This window comes from Pseudophryne corroboree, chromosome 3 (genome assembly GCF_028390025.1).
Source record: "Pseudophryne corroboree isolate aPseCor3 chromosome 3, aPseCor3.hap2, whole genome shotgun sequence".
Classification (NCBI taxonomy): Eukaryota; Metazoa; Chordata; class Amphibia; order Anura; family Myobatrachidae; genus Pseudophryne; species Pseudophryne corroboree.
The window spans coordinates 17,160,178-17,175,881 of record NC_086446.1 but is presented as its reverse complement, the minus strand read 5'-3'; the positions used below and the strand labels follow the sequence as shown (position 1 = coordinate 17,175,881).

General features: G+C 46.2%; 1 protein-coding gene across 2 annotated transcripts in view; it reads left to right on the top strand.

Moving 5' to 3' along the window:
* Positions 1-15,704, top strand: part of LOC135056970 (zinc finger protein ZFP2-like) — a 76,511-nt gene that overhangs the window by 39,153 nt on the left and 21,654 nt on the right. For both annotated transcript variants that reach the window (XM_063962771.1, XM_063962770.1), the window contains exons 3-6: positions 4,751-4,942; positions 5,199-5,277; positions 5,396-5,493; positions 5,777-6,314. In XM_063962771.1, the coding sequence (XP_063818841.1) occupies positions 4,751-4,942; positions 5,199-5,277; positions 5,396-5,493; positions 5,777-6,314 (907 nt within the window). The remainder of the gene's footprint in view (positions 1-4,750; positions 4,943-5,198; positions 5,278-5,395; positions 5,494-5,776; positions 6,315-15,704) is intronic.

Here is a 15,704-nt window from a genome sequence, read left to right as displayed (position 1 = left end):
TCTAGCAACTTGGAGTCCCCCAAGTCCCTAGTAGCCGCAGGCACCACAATAGGTTTGGTTCAGGTGAACGCTGAAACCACCTTAGGGAGAAACTGAGGACGAGTCCTCAATTCCGCCCTGTCCGAATGGAAACTCAGATAAGGGCTTTTACAGGATAAAGCCACCAATTCTGACACGCGCCTGGCCCAGGCCATAGCCAACAGCATGACCACTTTTTCTGTGAGATATTTTAACTCCACAGATTTAAGTGGGTCAAACCAATGTGACTTTTGGAACCCAAAAACCACCTTGAGATCCCAAAGTGCCACTGAAGGCACAAAAGGAGTCTGTATATGCAGTACCCCTTTAACAAACGTCTGAACTTCAGGGACTGAAGCTAGTTCTTTTTTGGAAGAAAATCGACAGAGCCGAAATTTGAACCTTAATGGACCCCAATTTCAGGCCCATAGATACTCCTGTTTGCAGGAAATGTAGGAATCGACCCAGTTGAATTTCCTCCGTCGAGCCTTACTGGCCTCGCACCACGCAACATATTTTCGCCAAATGCGGTGATAATGTTTTTCGGTTACATCCTTCCCGGCCTTGATCAGGATAGGGATGACTTCATCCGGAATGCCTTTTTTCTTCAGGATCCGGCGTTCAACCGCCATGCCGTCAACGCAGCCGCGGCAAGTCTTGGAACAGACAAGGTCCCCGCTGAAGCAGGTCCCTTCTTAGAGGTAGAGGCCACGGATCCTCCGTGAGCATCTCTTGAAGTTCCGGTTACCAAGTCCTTCTTGGCCAATCCGGAGCCACTAATATAGTGCTTACTCCTCTCCATCTTATCAATCTCAGTACCTTGGGTATGAGAGGCAGAGGAGGGAACCCATACACTGATTGGTACACCCACGGTGTTACCAGAGCATCTACAGCTATTGCCTGAGGGTCCCTTGACCTGGCGCAATACCTGTCGAGTTTTTCCCAACGGTTTATAATCATGTGGAAGACTTCTGGGTGAAGTCCCTACTCTCCCGGGTGGAGGTCGTGCTGAGGAAATCTGCTTCCCAGTTGTCCACTCCCGGAATGAAAACTGCTGACAGTGCTATCACATGGTTTTTCGCCCAGCGAAGAATCCTTCCAGCTTCTGCCATTGCCCTCCTGCTTCTTGTGGCACCCTGTCTGTTTACGTGGGTGACTGCCGTAATGTTGTCCGACTGGAACAACACCGGCTGACCTTGAAGCAGAGGTCTTGCTAAGCTTAGAGCATTGTAAATGGCCCTTAGCTTCAGGATATTTATGTGAAGTGATGTCTCCAGGCTTGACTATAAGCCCTGGATATTCCTTCCCTGTGTGACTGCTCCCCAGCCTCGCAGGCTGGCATCCGTGGTCACCAGGATCCAGTCCTGAATGCCGAATCTGCATCCCTCTAGAAGATGAGCACTCTGCAACCACCACAGGAGGGATACCCTTGTCCCTGGTGACAGGGTTATCCGCTGATGCATCTGAAGATGCGACCCGGACCATTTGTCCAGTAGGTTCCACTGGAAAGTCTTGCGTGGAATCTGCCGAATGGGATTGCTTCGAAGGAAGCCACCATTTTTACCCAGAACCCTTGTGCATTGATGCACTGAGACTTGGTTTGGTTTTAGGAGGTTCCTGACTAGCTCGGATAACTCCCTGGCTTTTTCCTCCGGGAGAAACACCTTCTTTCTGGACTGTGTCCAGGATCATCCCTAGGAACAGAAGACAAGTCGTCGGAACCAGCTGCGAATCTGGAATATTGAGAATCCAATCGTGCTGCCGCAACACTACCTGAGATAGTGCTACACCGATCTCCAACTGTTCCCTGGATCTTACCCTTATCAGGGAATCGTCCAAGTAAAGGATAACTAAAAATTCCCTTCCTTTGAAGGAATATTATCATTTCGGTCATTACTTCAGTAAAGACCCGGGGTGCCGTGGACCCTCCCTACGGCAGCGTCTGAACTGATAGTGACAGTTCTGTACCATAACCTGAGATACCCTTGGTGAGAAGGGTAAATTTTGACATGAAGGTAAGCATCCTTGATGTCCCGAGACATCATGTAGTCCCCTTCTTCCAGGTTTGCAATCACTGCTCTGAGTGACTCAATTTTGAATTTGAACCTCTGTATGTAAGTGTTCAAAGATTTTAGATTTTAAAATCGGTCTCACCGAGCCGTCTGGCTTCGGTACCACAATAGTGTGGAATAATACCCCGTTCCCTGTTGCAGGAGGGGTACCTTAATTATCACCTGCTGGGAATACAGCTTGTGAATGGCTTCCAAAACTGCCTCCCTGTCAGCGGGAGACGTCGGTAAAACAGACTTTTTGGAAACGGCGAGGGGAATACGTCTCGAATTCCAATTTTGTACCCCTGAGATAACACCTGAAGGATCCCGGGGTCTACTTGCGAGTGAGCCCACTGCGCACTGAAATTCACTGAGAACGGGCCCCCACCGTGCCTGAACTTGTAAAGCCCTAGCGTCATACTGAGGGCTTGGCAGAGGCGGAAAAGGGTTTCTGTTCCTGGGAACTGGCTGATCTCTGCAGCCATTTTCCTCTACCTCTGTCACGAGCAGAAAAGAGGAACCCTTTTGTCCGCTTGCCAACCAGGACTGCGCCTGATAATACGGCGTCTTATTTTGAGAGGCGACCTAGGGTACATCCCCTTTTTTTAAGGCAATACTTCCAAATGCCGTTTGGAATCCCTGACCACTTTACTGGTAGAATACAACGCACTTATACTTGATGCCAGTCGGCAAATATTCCGCTGTGCATCATGCATATATAGAAATGCATCTTTTAATTGCTCTATAGGCAATAATATACTGTCCTTATCTAGGATATCAATATTTCCAGTCAGGGAATCCGACCACGCCAACCCAGCACTGCACATCCAGGCTGAGGCGATTGCTGGTCGCAGTATAACACTAGTATGTGTGTAAATACATTTTAGGATACCCTCCTGCTTTTTATCAGCAGGATCCTTAAGGGCGGCCATCTCAAGAGAGGGTAGAGCCCTTGTTCTTACAAGCGTGTGAGCGCCTTATCCCCTGTAGGGGGTGTTTCCCAACGCACCCTAACCTCTGGCGGGAAAAGGTATACTGCCAATAACTTTTTAGAATTATCAATTGTTATCGGGGGGAAACCCACGCATCATCACACACCTCATTTTATTTTTCAGATTTAGGAAAACTACAGGAAGTTTTTCCTCACCAAACATAATACCCCTTTTTTTGGTGGTATTCATATTATCAGAAAAGTGTAAACATTTTCCATTGCATCAATCATGCAATGAGTGGCCCTATTGGAAATCACGGTTGTCTCTTCACCGTCGACACAGGAGTCAGTATCCGTGTCGGCGTCTGTATCTGAGGTAACGGGCGCTTTAGAGCCCCTGTATGAGACGTCTGGACATGCACAAGCTGAGTAGCCGGCTGTCTCATGTCAACCACTGTCTTTTATACAAAGCTGACACTGTCACGCAATTTCAACAGTACATCCACTCAGGTGTCGACCCCTAGGGGGTGACAACACTATTACAGACACTCTACTCCGTCTCCACATCATTTTTCTCCTCATACATGTCGACACAAACGTACCGACACACAGCACACACACAGGGAATGCTCTTATAGAGGACAGGACCCACTAGCCCTTTGGGGAGACAGAGGGAGAGTTTGCCAGCACACACCAGAGCGCTATATATATATAGGGATAACCTTATATAAGTGTTTTTCCCTTTATAGCTGCTGTATTGTTTATACTGCGCCTAATTTGTGCCCCCCTCTCTTTTTTAACCCCTTTCTGTAGTGTAGTGACTGCAGGGGAGAGCCAGGGAGCTTCCCTCCAACTGAGCTGTGAGGGAAAATGGCGCCAGTGTGCTGAGGAGATAGGCTCCGCCCCTTTCTCGGCGTCCTTATCATCCGTTTTTCTGTATGTTTTGGCAGGGGTTAAATGCATCCATATAGCCCAGGAGTTATATGTGATGCATTTATTTTAGCCATATAAGGTTTTTATCGATTTATTGCGTCTCAGGGCGCTGCCCCCCCAGCGCCCTGCACCCTCAGTGACCGGAGTGTGAAGTGTGCTGAGAGCAATGGCGCACAGCTGCGGTGCTGTGCGCTACCTTATCTGAAGACAGGATCGTCTTCTGCCGCCGATTTCACCGGACCTCTTCGCTCTTCTGGCTCTGTAAGGGGGCCGGCGGCGCGGCTCCGGGATCCATCCAGGCTGAACCTGTGATCGTCTCTCTGGAGCTAATGTCCAGTAGCCTAAGAAACCCGATCCACTCTGCACGCAGGTGAGTCCGTTTCTTCTCCCCTTAGTCCCACGATGCAGTGAGCCTGTTGCCAGCAGGTCTCACTGAAAATAATAAACCTAAACTAAAACTTTCACAAAGAGCTCAGGAGAGCCCCTAGTGTGCACCCTTCTCGTCGGGCACAGAAATCTAACTGAGGCTTGGAGGAGGGTCATAGGGGGAGGAGCCAGTGCACACCAGGTGATCCTAAAGCTTTCTTTAGATGTGCCCAGACTCCTGCGGAGCCGCTATTCCCCATGGTCCTTACGGAGTTCCCAGCATCCACTAGGACGTCAGAGAAATTACAGGGACATGACTGGGGATGTTAGGGGATCTGGGAGTGTCATAGGAACATCACATATCTATAGTAATAATACAGACACATGACTGGGGAAGTGAGGAGATCTTGGAGTATATGTATTCATAGTTGGTGTCTTCCCCAATTCACAGGATTACACAGTAGTGAAGAAGACATCCAGTGATTTTGAGACATGCAGCAGCCGTCCCCGTGTGTCAGGAGGACTGAACAGGAACCGGAGCCCCATCACGGTTCCTCAACCTTACTCACTGATACATGAGAGGCCCAATGACCAGAAGATCCTGGAACTCGCCAACAAGATCAATCAGCTGCTGACTGGAGAGGTGACTGCTGGGAATGGGGCATTATACAGTAACACCAGGAGATGTGTCTGGGTGATTACTGGAGAGGTGACTGCTGGGAATGGGGCATTATACAATAACACCAGGGGATATGTCTGGGTGATGATTGGAGAGGTGACTGCTGGGAATGGGACATTATACAGTAACACCAGGGGATGTGTCTGGGTGATGAATGTATCACTGTGTGTGTCAGGTGCCTATAAGGTGTCAGGATGTCACTGTATATGTCTCCATGCAGGAGGAGGAGTATATAGAGGAACACAGGGGTCTGTACAAGGACGTGATGATGGAGAATCACTGGCCCCTCACATCACTGGGTAAGAGGAGACTGTCATGTATTGTACAGGGGAGAGTAAGTATGGGGGCCCCTATATACACACATCATCTGATAATCACATATATACGCTGTACTCAGTCACTGTGTGTCTCCTACAGATGGGCCCAGTAACAGAGATACCCCAGAGAGATGTCCCCGTCCTCTGTATTCCCAGGATTGTACAGAGGAGAATCACAGGATCCCACAGAAGGATCAGGTAAGTGGGTGGAATACGTACGATTTAAATGCGGCCGGGACGCTGGCCGTCAGTATACTGACAGCTGCATCCTTGCCACCAGTATGCCAGCAGCGGTGAGGGCGCTAGAAAGCCCCATTCGGGCTCGCCACAAGTTATTTTCTCCCTCTATGGGTGTTGTGAACTGTCAATATATGATGATTAGAGTTGCTGTGTCTTATACACTGATATTATACTGTTTCACCAAACTTTAATCTGACTGTATGCAAATGTCAGAGTGTTTTTTTGTGTGTTTGTTTTTTAGGAAGAAAGTCTGTCTGATATTAAAACAGAAGATATAGAGGGAGAACAAGAGACGTATGTGACAGATATAACGACAGAAGATATAGAGGGAGCAGAAGAGACGTATGTGGCTGGTATGAAGGCAGAAGATATAGAAGAAGAGACGTATGTGACTGATATGAAGGCAGAAGATACAGAGGGAGAAGAAGAGACGTATGTGACTGATATGAAGGCAGAAGATATAGAGGGAGAAGAAGAGACGTATGTGACTGATATGAAGGCAGAAGATATAGAGGGAGAAGAAGAGATGTATGTGACTGATATGAAGGCAGAAGATATAGATGGAGAAGAAGAGACGTATGTTACTGATATGAAGGCAGAAGATACAGAGATAGAAGAAGAGACGTATGTGACTGATATGAAGGCAGAAGCTATAGAGGGAGAAGAAGAGACGTATGTGACTGATATGAAGGCAGAAGCTATAGAGGGAGAAGAAGAGACGTATGTGAGGGGTGATCAGCAGTGTAAGGAGGAGGAAATCCCTACAGATATCAGCACAGGTGAGTAATAATCACTTATTACAGAAAAGAGTCACATATTCTCTTTCCTCAGTCACTACAGTAATCTCTTATCCTACACCCTCCTCTGTCACTACAAACTATTGAGGGAAATATATTTCTCTTGCGTCCTAGAGGATCCTGGGGTCCACTTCAGAACCATTGGGTATAGACCAGAGGTTCTCAAACTTGGTCCTCGTGGGCCCACACGGTGCATGTTTTGCAGGAAACCCAGCAGGTGCACAGGTATATTAATTACTCACTGACACATTTTAAAAGGTCCACAGGTGGAGCTAATTATTTCACTTGTGATTCTGTGAGGAGACCTGCAAAACATGCACTGTGTGGGCCCACGAGGACCAAGTTTGAGAACCTCTGGTATAGACGGATCCGCAGGAGACATGGGCACTTTAAGACTTTTCAAGGGTGTGAACTGGCTCCTCCCTCTATGCCCCTCCTCCAGACCTCAGTTTAGAAATTGTGCTCAGGCAGACTGGATGTACTCTGAGGAGCTCTACTGAGTTTCCCTGAAAAGACTTAGGTTTTTTTATTTTCAGGGAGCACTGCTGGCAACTGTCTCCCTGCTTCGTGGGTCAAGGGGGCAGAAGTAGGAACCAACTTCCTGAGAGTTTCATGGCTCTGCTTCTGGCTGACAGGACACCATTAGCTCCTGAAGAGTCCTGAACGCTAGCTGCGCCTAGATGCTCACTCCCACAGCCTGCCGTCAGCCCCCCCCCCCTTACAAAGCCAGAAGTCAGAAGACGGGTGAGTATAAGAAGAAAGAAGATCTTTGTTGCAGTGACGGCTGAAAGGTACCACGCAGCGGGCGGGAATGCTGCGCGCCATGCTCCCATATCACACATGCACAATAGGGTGCAGTTCGCGGGGGGCGCCCTGGGCAGCATGATACCTCATAAAAAACTTGCATAGAGGGGACATATGGTGCGGTGGCACAGTCCTACCCCCATCAGTATAAATATTACAGTGGAATAATCTGAAGAGAAGCGCGCCATTGCGGGGGCGGGGCTTCTTCCTCAGTTAGCCAGCACACTACTCAGCGCCATTTTCTCCCCTTCCAGGCTGCAGAGGAGATCGCTGGTCCTTCACTGCTGAACAAGTATCAGGGTGCAAAACGGAGGGCACAGTGCAATTTGGTGCTTTGTATGTAATATATTTATAATTGTAAAAGTGCTGCAGGTCGAGACTTCCGGTTCCGGCATGGGAGAGTGAGCAGCTTCTCCTCGCGGCTCCGCTCTCAGCACCTATCCCTTACCGCAAACACGCTGTCAACCTCGGGCAAACATCGTTCCCGGTCTCCCCGGCGGTCAGAGGAGACGATGGAGAAGTTTCTAGCACCGCCAGCCGCCCCAAAGACGCTACCTCCGCCGCAGACACCGAGGCAGGAGAAGCGCAGGGGGGAACACAATATGGCGCCGGACGCCGACACAGCACCTGGAACTCCGGTCAGTAAAAAACCGAGTGCAGCCTCGACAAGCGCTGCCGGGGAATCTAAATCTAGTGTACCTTGCCATTCCTCCTCATATGAGGATATGGTTCTGGCGATGCAGGAGGCAATGGCGCCGTTACTGCAGAAAGCTGTAGTGGACATAACAACTCAGATAAAAAATCTGGCTGGCAGGATGACTGACGCTGAGCAACGCATCAGTGATAATTCTGATAACGTAGCAGGGCTACAGAAAACTGTCTCTGCTCTGGTTCTGGACAATAAACGGCTATCTGAAAAGCTAGATAGCATCGAAAACAGAACCAGAAGAAATAATTTAAGAATTATTGGTTTGCCTGAAACACTTAAAGGGGCCTCTCTGGAGCACTTCGTTCATTCTACACTCCCTGCATTATTAAAGATAGACAGGGATTGCACTGACATGGTAATTGAGAGAGTGCACCGTTTAGGAGATTTGACTAGAGACCCCTCTCAACGTCCAAGAGTGGTTATCTTCAAGACATTAAATTATCTGCATGCCATGGCGATTTGGAAGGCGTCTCGCAAATATAATCCTATTCTATGGGAAGGGCACTCTTTGCGCATTTTTCAAGACTTTTCTGTCGAACTTTCGAGACTGAGGCGTGCCTTTTCCCCAATTTGTTCTATGCTTGCAAAATCTAATAGAAGATTTATGATGTTATTCCCGGCGCGCCTGCGCATTTATACTGGTTCAGAGTTTTCCGAGTTTACCACACCTGCTGATGCGGATGCATTTCTCAAAGAGGAAGCTGATGGGAGAAATACTATGGATCTGTCCCGGGCCCCGGATGACTGAATCAAGTCATGCAGTCCTGGTTCATAAAGGGAAATAATGGCAAAAATGGAAAAAAATGTGTTCCCTGAATTATATTATATTGCACTGGAGAAATGTATTGCTCATATGTTGAGATATTATAGTTCCTCTCAGTTGTTATTTTTGAGCAATATGTAATATTCATTTCTGATGTGCTTACGTTTGTGCCCTGATATGACAGAGATAGATGGTTAATTGCTAAAATGAATGGTGTTTGGAGCGGAGACCGTGCCGTAGGGTGTTATTTTCTATATCGCTACTACAGAATTCAGCCCTCAGGGCACTGGTGGCACGAGGTCTGGATTCCTACTGGAAGTCTAAGTGGAAGATGGGTGGTTGCTGCTCATGGTGGCTTGGTTCTTTTGTGTTTTTCGTTAGTAAATGTGTTTGTATTTTTATTGTTTGTTTATCCCTCATGTCTGACCCTCCCCCTTCCCTACCTAGACTAGGTTCAAAATTGCCTGTGCTTAAAATGATGACTGTTTACCCTTGCTATGATGTCACTTAAGGTTGGGTCTCTTAATGTCCGGGGTATCCACACTCCTGCCAAAAGGCGACGTCTGTTGACTTATCTAAATAAACATATGATAGATGTAATCTGTCTGCAAGAAACACATTTACAGCCTGAAGAGGTAAAAAAATTGAATATAATGGGTTGGGGGGTATTGGGTTCTGCATCTTATAATACCAAGTCACGGGGTGTGGTGATATTAGCTAAGAAATCCTTGAATATTATTGTATCTAATATTGATTCCGATGCGGAAGGCCGGGTTTTAATACTGAACCTAGAATTCAGAGGTGTGATCTTTCATATATGCAATATCTATGCGCCAAACGTATACTGTAAAACCTTTTTCACTTCTCTGATTGCGAGATTACATGTCTTAGATCCCAGCACATTAATAGTCTGTGGTGATTTTAACTTACTCTCATCTTCCTTCCTGGACAGGACTCCCCCCCCCCCCCCCCCCCCCCCCCGAAACGAGAACTGACACTGCCAAAGATCGGTATACCCTTTTTTCTTAAGACACTTAATTTAATCGACACTTGGAGGGCTACACATCCCATAGAGAGGGAATATTCATGCCTTTCTCTGACCCACAATACATGGTCAAGAATTGACTATATTCTAGTAGTTGAACAGTTTTTTCCAAAAATAGAGTCGGTAGACATGGAACCCCCAGTCATAGCAGATCATGGACTGGTTCATATGGCAATGAGTTTTGGCAAAACAGGGGGCTCTGTTCCCGCTTGGAGATTCCCTTCCCACTTAATGCAGTCTCAATATATGAAGTCTCAGGTGGAGACTTGGTGGGGGGAGTATCTAAGGGAGAACGAGTCATATGTAAATTCTAATCCCTCAGTCTTCTGGCAGGCCGCCAAAACTGTAATTAGGGGCAAATTGATTGCTTATGTATCCTCTCTTAAAAAACAACGTAATGCCTCCTATCTTGAACTACAAGCCAATTTATCTAGTGCTTTCCAAACTTATAAATTATCTCCATCCCCAGAACATAAAACTTCTTACCTAACTGCTAAACTACATTTTAGTGAATTATTACAAAAAAGTGGGGATAACCACCTCTTCCAAGTTAACGCTAAGTTCTATAAATTTGGTAATAAGACAGGACGGCTCTTGACTAATCTACTACAGGGATCGAGGGGTCAATCAGTGATCCACCCGCTGTTAAAGGCGGATGGATCTCTCACTACTTCAGATGAACAAATTGCAGAGGTTATGAAATCTTTCTATGAAACCCTCTATTCTGTACCAGCTGAGAATTCTACATTAACCTCCCCTCCTACTACTATTAACCCTCCTCCTCTCCCCCCCTCCTCCCACTATCCCTCCGCTTACTGGGACTCGCTCTCACTTCCTCAGCTCCCTGACTCTTTTTGTTCAACCCTAACTGCACCAATCACCACTGCGGAAGTTTTACTAGCCATAAAACAGTTGAAACTTGTCAAATCCCCAGGACCTGACGGCTATACTAACGAATTTTATAAGATGATGAACTCGCACATTGCCCAACCCTTAGCTGCCTGTTTTAATCATATAATTAGCATTGGGAGTCTTCCTCTTCACTTCTCGGATGCCTTTATTAAAATTTTACCAAAGGCAGGCAGAAATCTTGCTCTCCCCGGATCATACAGACCCATCTCGTTGTTAAACTCCGATTATAAGCTCTTTACAAAAATTTTGGCTGAAAGATTGAAACCTATTCTACCCATTATTATCCATAAAGACCAAATGGGATTTATTAGTGGGAGGCATTCAGTGGTGAACGTACGAAGAGTTCTGGCTGCAATATATCAAGCTGCTATCGCTACCCCATCTTCTTCCCCCTCAATTTTAATTACGTTAGATGCCGAAAAGGCCTTCGATCTTGTGCTATGGCCTCATTTGTTCAATACTTTAGAAAAATTTGGTTTCCCTACTCAATTCATTGACATCCACCGCCTGTTCTACTCTGCCCCTAAATCCCAGGTAGTATGCAATGGGCTCTTCTCTCCTGCCTTTACTTTACACAGAGGCACAAGACAAGGATGCCCTTTGTCGCCCCTTTTGTTTGCCATCGCAATAGAACCATTAGCGGTGGCAATAAGATCGTCCCCTTTACTGACCGGAGTGGAGGTGGGAGCTGAGGAATTGAGGGTGAGTTTGTTTGCTGATGATACTCTTATCTTTCTATCTAATCCTCGGCGCTCTCTGCCAGCTTTACTTCATTTGCTACACTCTTTTGGTTTAGTCTCTGGATACCGAATTAATCTGTCCAAATCAGAAATTCTACCTCTGGGAGCGATACCTCCTGATTTGCTGACTGATCCCTCTATCCCCTTTAAAATTACATCGTCCCAGATAAAATACCTGGGTATACAAATTTGCTCTGAATTAAAACGACTGTACTCGGTAAACTTCCACCCCATAATAACAAAACTAGCAACGAAGCTGGAGGCATGGAAAGACCTTCCTATCTCCCTTTTGGGTCGTCTAACGGTTATACACTCAATCCTCTTTCCTAAATTGTTCTACTGTATGCAGATGTTGCCGACTGCGTTAGTTCAATCTGACATACAAAAAATTGATGCCCTGTTTTCTAAATTTCTTTGGCAGGGTAAGCGCCCCAGGATTTCCAAAGCTAAACTCACAATGCCCAGGAGGGAAGGTGGGATGGGTTATCCCGACTTAAAGATGTATTCACATGCCATATTCTATAGATATATCCAAGACTGGATATTAACCAAGTCTCATTATACGGACCTTTCTCTTGATATGGAAATTTTCGCACCATATTCGCCCAGTGCCCTACTTCAATCACCACCCTCCCTTATACCCGCAGATTTACGCACTCATATCTTATTTGCAGATACTTGGATTGCCGTTAATAAACATTGTAACAGCGACCCATACACTACGCCCTTCATCCCCTTATGGGGCAATCCCTCTCTCTCCCCTTCGCTAACAAATCCATGGTTTAAAATATGGCGCTCCAAAGGGCTAGATTTATCATACAAGGTCTTTGACCCGGGAGGCCATTTGGCTTCTTTTGATACGATCTCCAGTTGCTTCTCGATACCTAACTCACATCTATTTATGTATTTACAAGTCCGCCATTTCCTGATGAAAAAGAAAGCAGCCCCCTTAACAATATATAAGCCACAAATCACACAATCCCAGATTGACTCTATAGAGAAATTGTTTTATTTCCTTTTACACACTAATTATAAGGTGAAACATTTATACGCCCTGCTTATTGCCTTTAATAGTCGCAACCAATGGGAGATTTTGGTATCAAAATGGAAAATAGATATTCCTCTATTGACCACATTACAAGATCTGACTTCATCCTTTTCCCTCTCTATGAAAATATTAAAATCTGCTTATCTGCAGGAGGTGCATATTCGCACCATACATAGAGCATATATCACCCCATATCAGCGTAGACATATGGTCGAAGAAGAACTTGGTGATTGTGGTAAATGTACTGCGGTTAAAGCAGATTTTATGCATTGTATGTGGGATTGCTATAAAATTAGGCAGTTTTGGTGTAAAGTTATACAATTTGCCAATGATATGTTCCATCTTCATCTCTGTCCTGAACCAGCTGCCTGTTTGGGTATTATTTTCTCCAGTTGGTATCTGGGCAGGAATAAGAAATGTGTCCTACCTTTGCTAATTACCCTATTAGCGGTATGTAAGAAATGTATATTGCTCCACTGGATTAAAAAATCCGCTCCCAGATTAGGAGACGTTAAATGCAAACTTTTACAACTCTTGTATTATGAAAGGAAATATGCTTGTCATGATCTGGTTAATGGAGCCAGATCGTTCTCTACTAAATGGGCTCCGTACATAAACACTCTTGACTTGATGACTCAGCAACATATAATTAAAGTTTTCAATGAGTATAAACCTCCACAGACATGTTGAGGTGATATATGGTATAGTATTATTCTTGCACTGGTATAGATTGTACTTAGCAAAACAAGGTCTAGGACACTCCCCCCCCCCCCCCCCCCCCCCCCCCCCCCCATCCTTCCTCCTTCTCTCCCTTGCCCTCCTGTATGTCTCTTTTTGTTCTTCTGGTTTATTTTATTCTATACTGTAATGTTTCAATTGTTATAGATGGTCAGACAAAGGGACGATCACATTATTTGCTCTCGCTAAAATACCTCAGAACATTCATTTGTACGCTAGAAATTGATGTTTTATCTACATTGTACCCTTATTAATGATTACCTTTATTGTGATCTCTCACCTACCATTGCGATATTGGTTACTGTATAATGTCTGACTGTTCTGCAGTATTTACTTTACTTTATGATGTAAATGGAAAATCTGAATAAATAAATATTTAAAAAAAAAAAGTGCTGCAGGTCTGTAGGCAATTTTGTTTTACAGGCATTGTGTTACTGGCGCTGGGGTGTGAGCTGGCAAATCCTCTCAGTATCCCTCTGACAGATTTTACTGTGGGTTTGTCTCCTATAAGCCCGGAGTGTCTGTGGAGTGTTTGGTACACGTGTGTGACATGTCTGAGGCAGAGTGCTCTTCTCCGGAGGAAGCTATATTAGGGACACAGAATTGTAATGTGGTGACCGTGTCGGCACCGCCCGAACCTGATTGGGTGAAAGATTTGCGTGATAGTGTGAATCATATCAGAAAAAGATTGGATAAATCTGAGTCTGAGGCACAGACCTGGAGAAAGTCTGTGGAGGATGTGATGTTACAAAGCTCTGCTTTTTCTCCCACAGAAGACCCCTCGGGGTCACATAAGAGATCATTTGCCCAACTAATTCACACTGATACCGACACGGACTCTAATTCCTGTGTCGACCCTAGTGGTTCCAGAATAGATCCGAAGTTAGCTAAGAGCATTCAGTACACGATTGTAGCTATAAAGGACGTCTTAAACGTTGAGGAGACCCCTTCTTTGCCTGACAAGAAGGTGTACCTTTATAAAGAAAGGAAGGTTGAGGTAGTTTTTCCTCCTTCTCATGAACTAAACACCCTCTTTGAGGGGGTCTGGGGAAATCCTGATAAGAAATGTCAAATTCCTAAAATAATTCAGGTTGTTTATCCCTTCCCGGCAGAGGACAGGAGAAGGTGGAAGTCGTCCCCCGTTCTGGACAGGGCACTGTCACGATTAACTAAAAAGGTAGCTCTCCCTGCACCTGGCACGGCGGTCCTTAAGGAGCCGGCGGATCGCAAATTGGAAAACACACGTTGGGTCATATAAAAGACGCTGCATCATACATGCGTAAGGCCATGAGAGATGTTGGGCTCTTGGGATCAAGGGCCGCTACCATGGCGGTCTCGGCTAGGAGGGCGCTGTGGATTCACCAATGGAATGCTGATGCAGATTCAAAAAAGAATATGGAGTCTCTCCCCTATACTGGAGATGCCTTGTTTGGTGACGGCCTTGATGCTTTGGTTTCTCCAGCTACCGCAGGTAAGTCGACTTTCTTACCTTACACAGTCAAAAAAGACGCATCACTCTCAGATGCAGTCCTTTCGGCCCAATAGGTACAAAAGAGGAAAAGTTTCCCCTTTCTTTGCAAGTAGAGGAAGGGGGAGAGGAAAGAGGTCCGCAGCCTCTTCAGGATCACAGGAGCAGAAATCATCCCCTGCTTCTGCCAAATCTACTGCATGACGCTGGGACTCCCTTGCGGGAGTTCGCTCAGGTGGGGGCGCGTCTGAAACTTTTCAGTCAGCTCTGGGTTCGTTCTGGCCTGGACCCATGGGTCTTGCAAATAGTGCCCCACGGGTACAAACTGGAGTTTCGAGACGTTCCCCCATCCCGATTTTTCAAATCGGCCTTACCAGTTTCTCTCCCAGACAGGGAAGTAGTAGCGGCAGCTATACAAAAATTGTGTCAGGATCAGGTCATTGTCCTGGTTCCCCTGTCACAACAGGGAGAGGGGTTTTATTCAAGCCTCTTCGTAGTTCCAAAGCCGGACGGCTCGGTCAGACCGATCCTAAACCTAAAATCTCTCAATTTCTGCCTGAAACATAAAGGATGCCTACTTACATGTTCCCATTTATCCTCCGCATCAGGCTTATCTGAGATTCGCGGTACAGGATTGTCATTACCAATTTCAGACGTTTGGTCTCTTCACGGCTCCGACGGTTTTCACCAAGGTGATGGCGGAGATGATGGTCCTCCTTCGATGGAAGGGAGTCAATATAATTTCTTACCTGGATGATCTCCTCATAAAAGCAAGGTCCAGGGACAGGTTGGTGCAGAACCTTGCACTCTCCCTGACTGTACTTCAACAACACGGTTGGATCATGAACTTCCCAAAGTCTCAGTTGATATCGGCGACAAGATTGCCATTTCCGGGAATGATACTGGACACAGAACTACAAAGAGTTTTTCTTCCAGTGGAAAAGGCTCTGGAGATCCAGAGGATGGTCAAACAACTTCTGAAACCAGCAAGAGTTTCGATCCATGCATTCGGCTGTTGGGAAAGATGGTAGCGGCCTACGAGGCCATACTGTTTGGCAGATTCCATGCCAGAGTATTCCAAAGGGACCTATTGGAAGAGTGGTCCGGATCCCATCTCCACATGCACCAGAGGATAATCCTGTCAT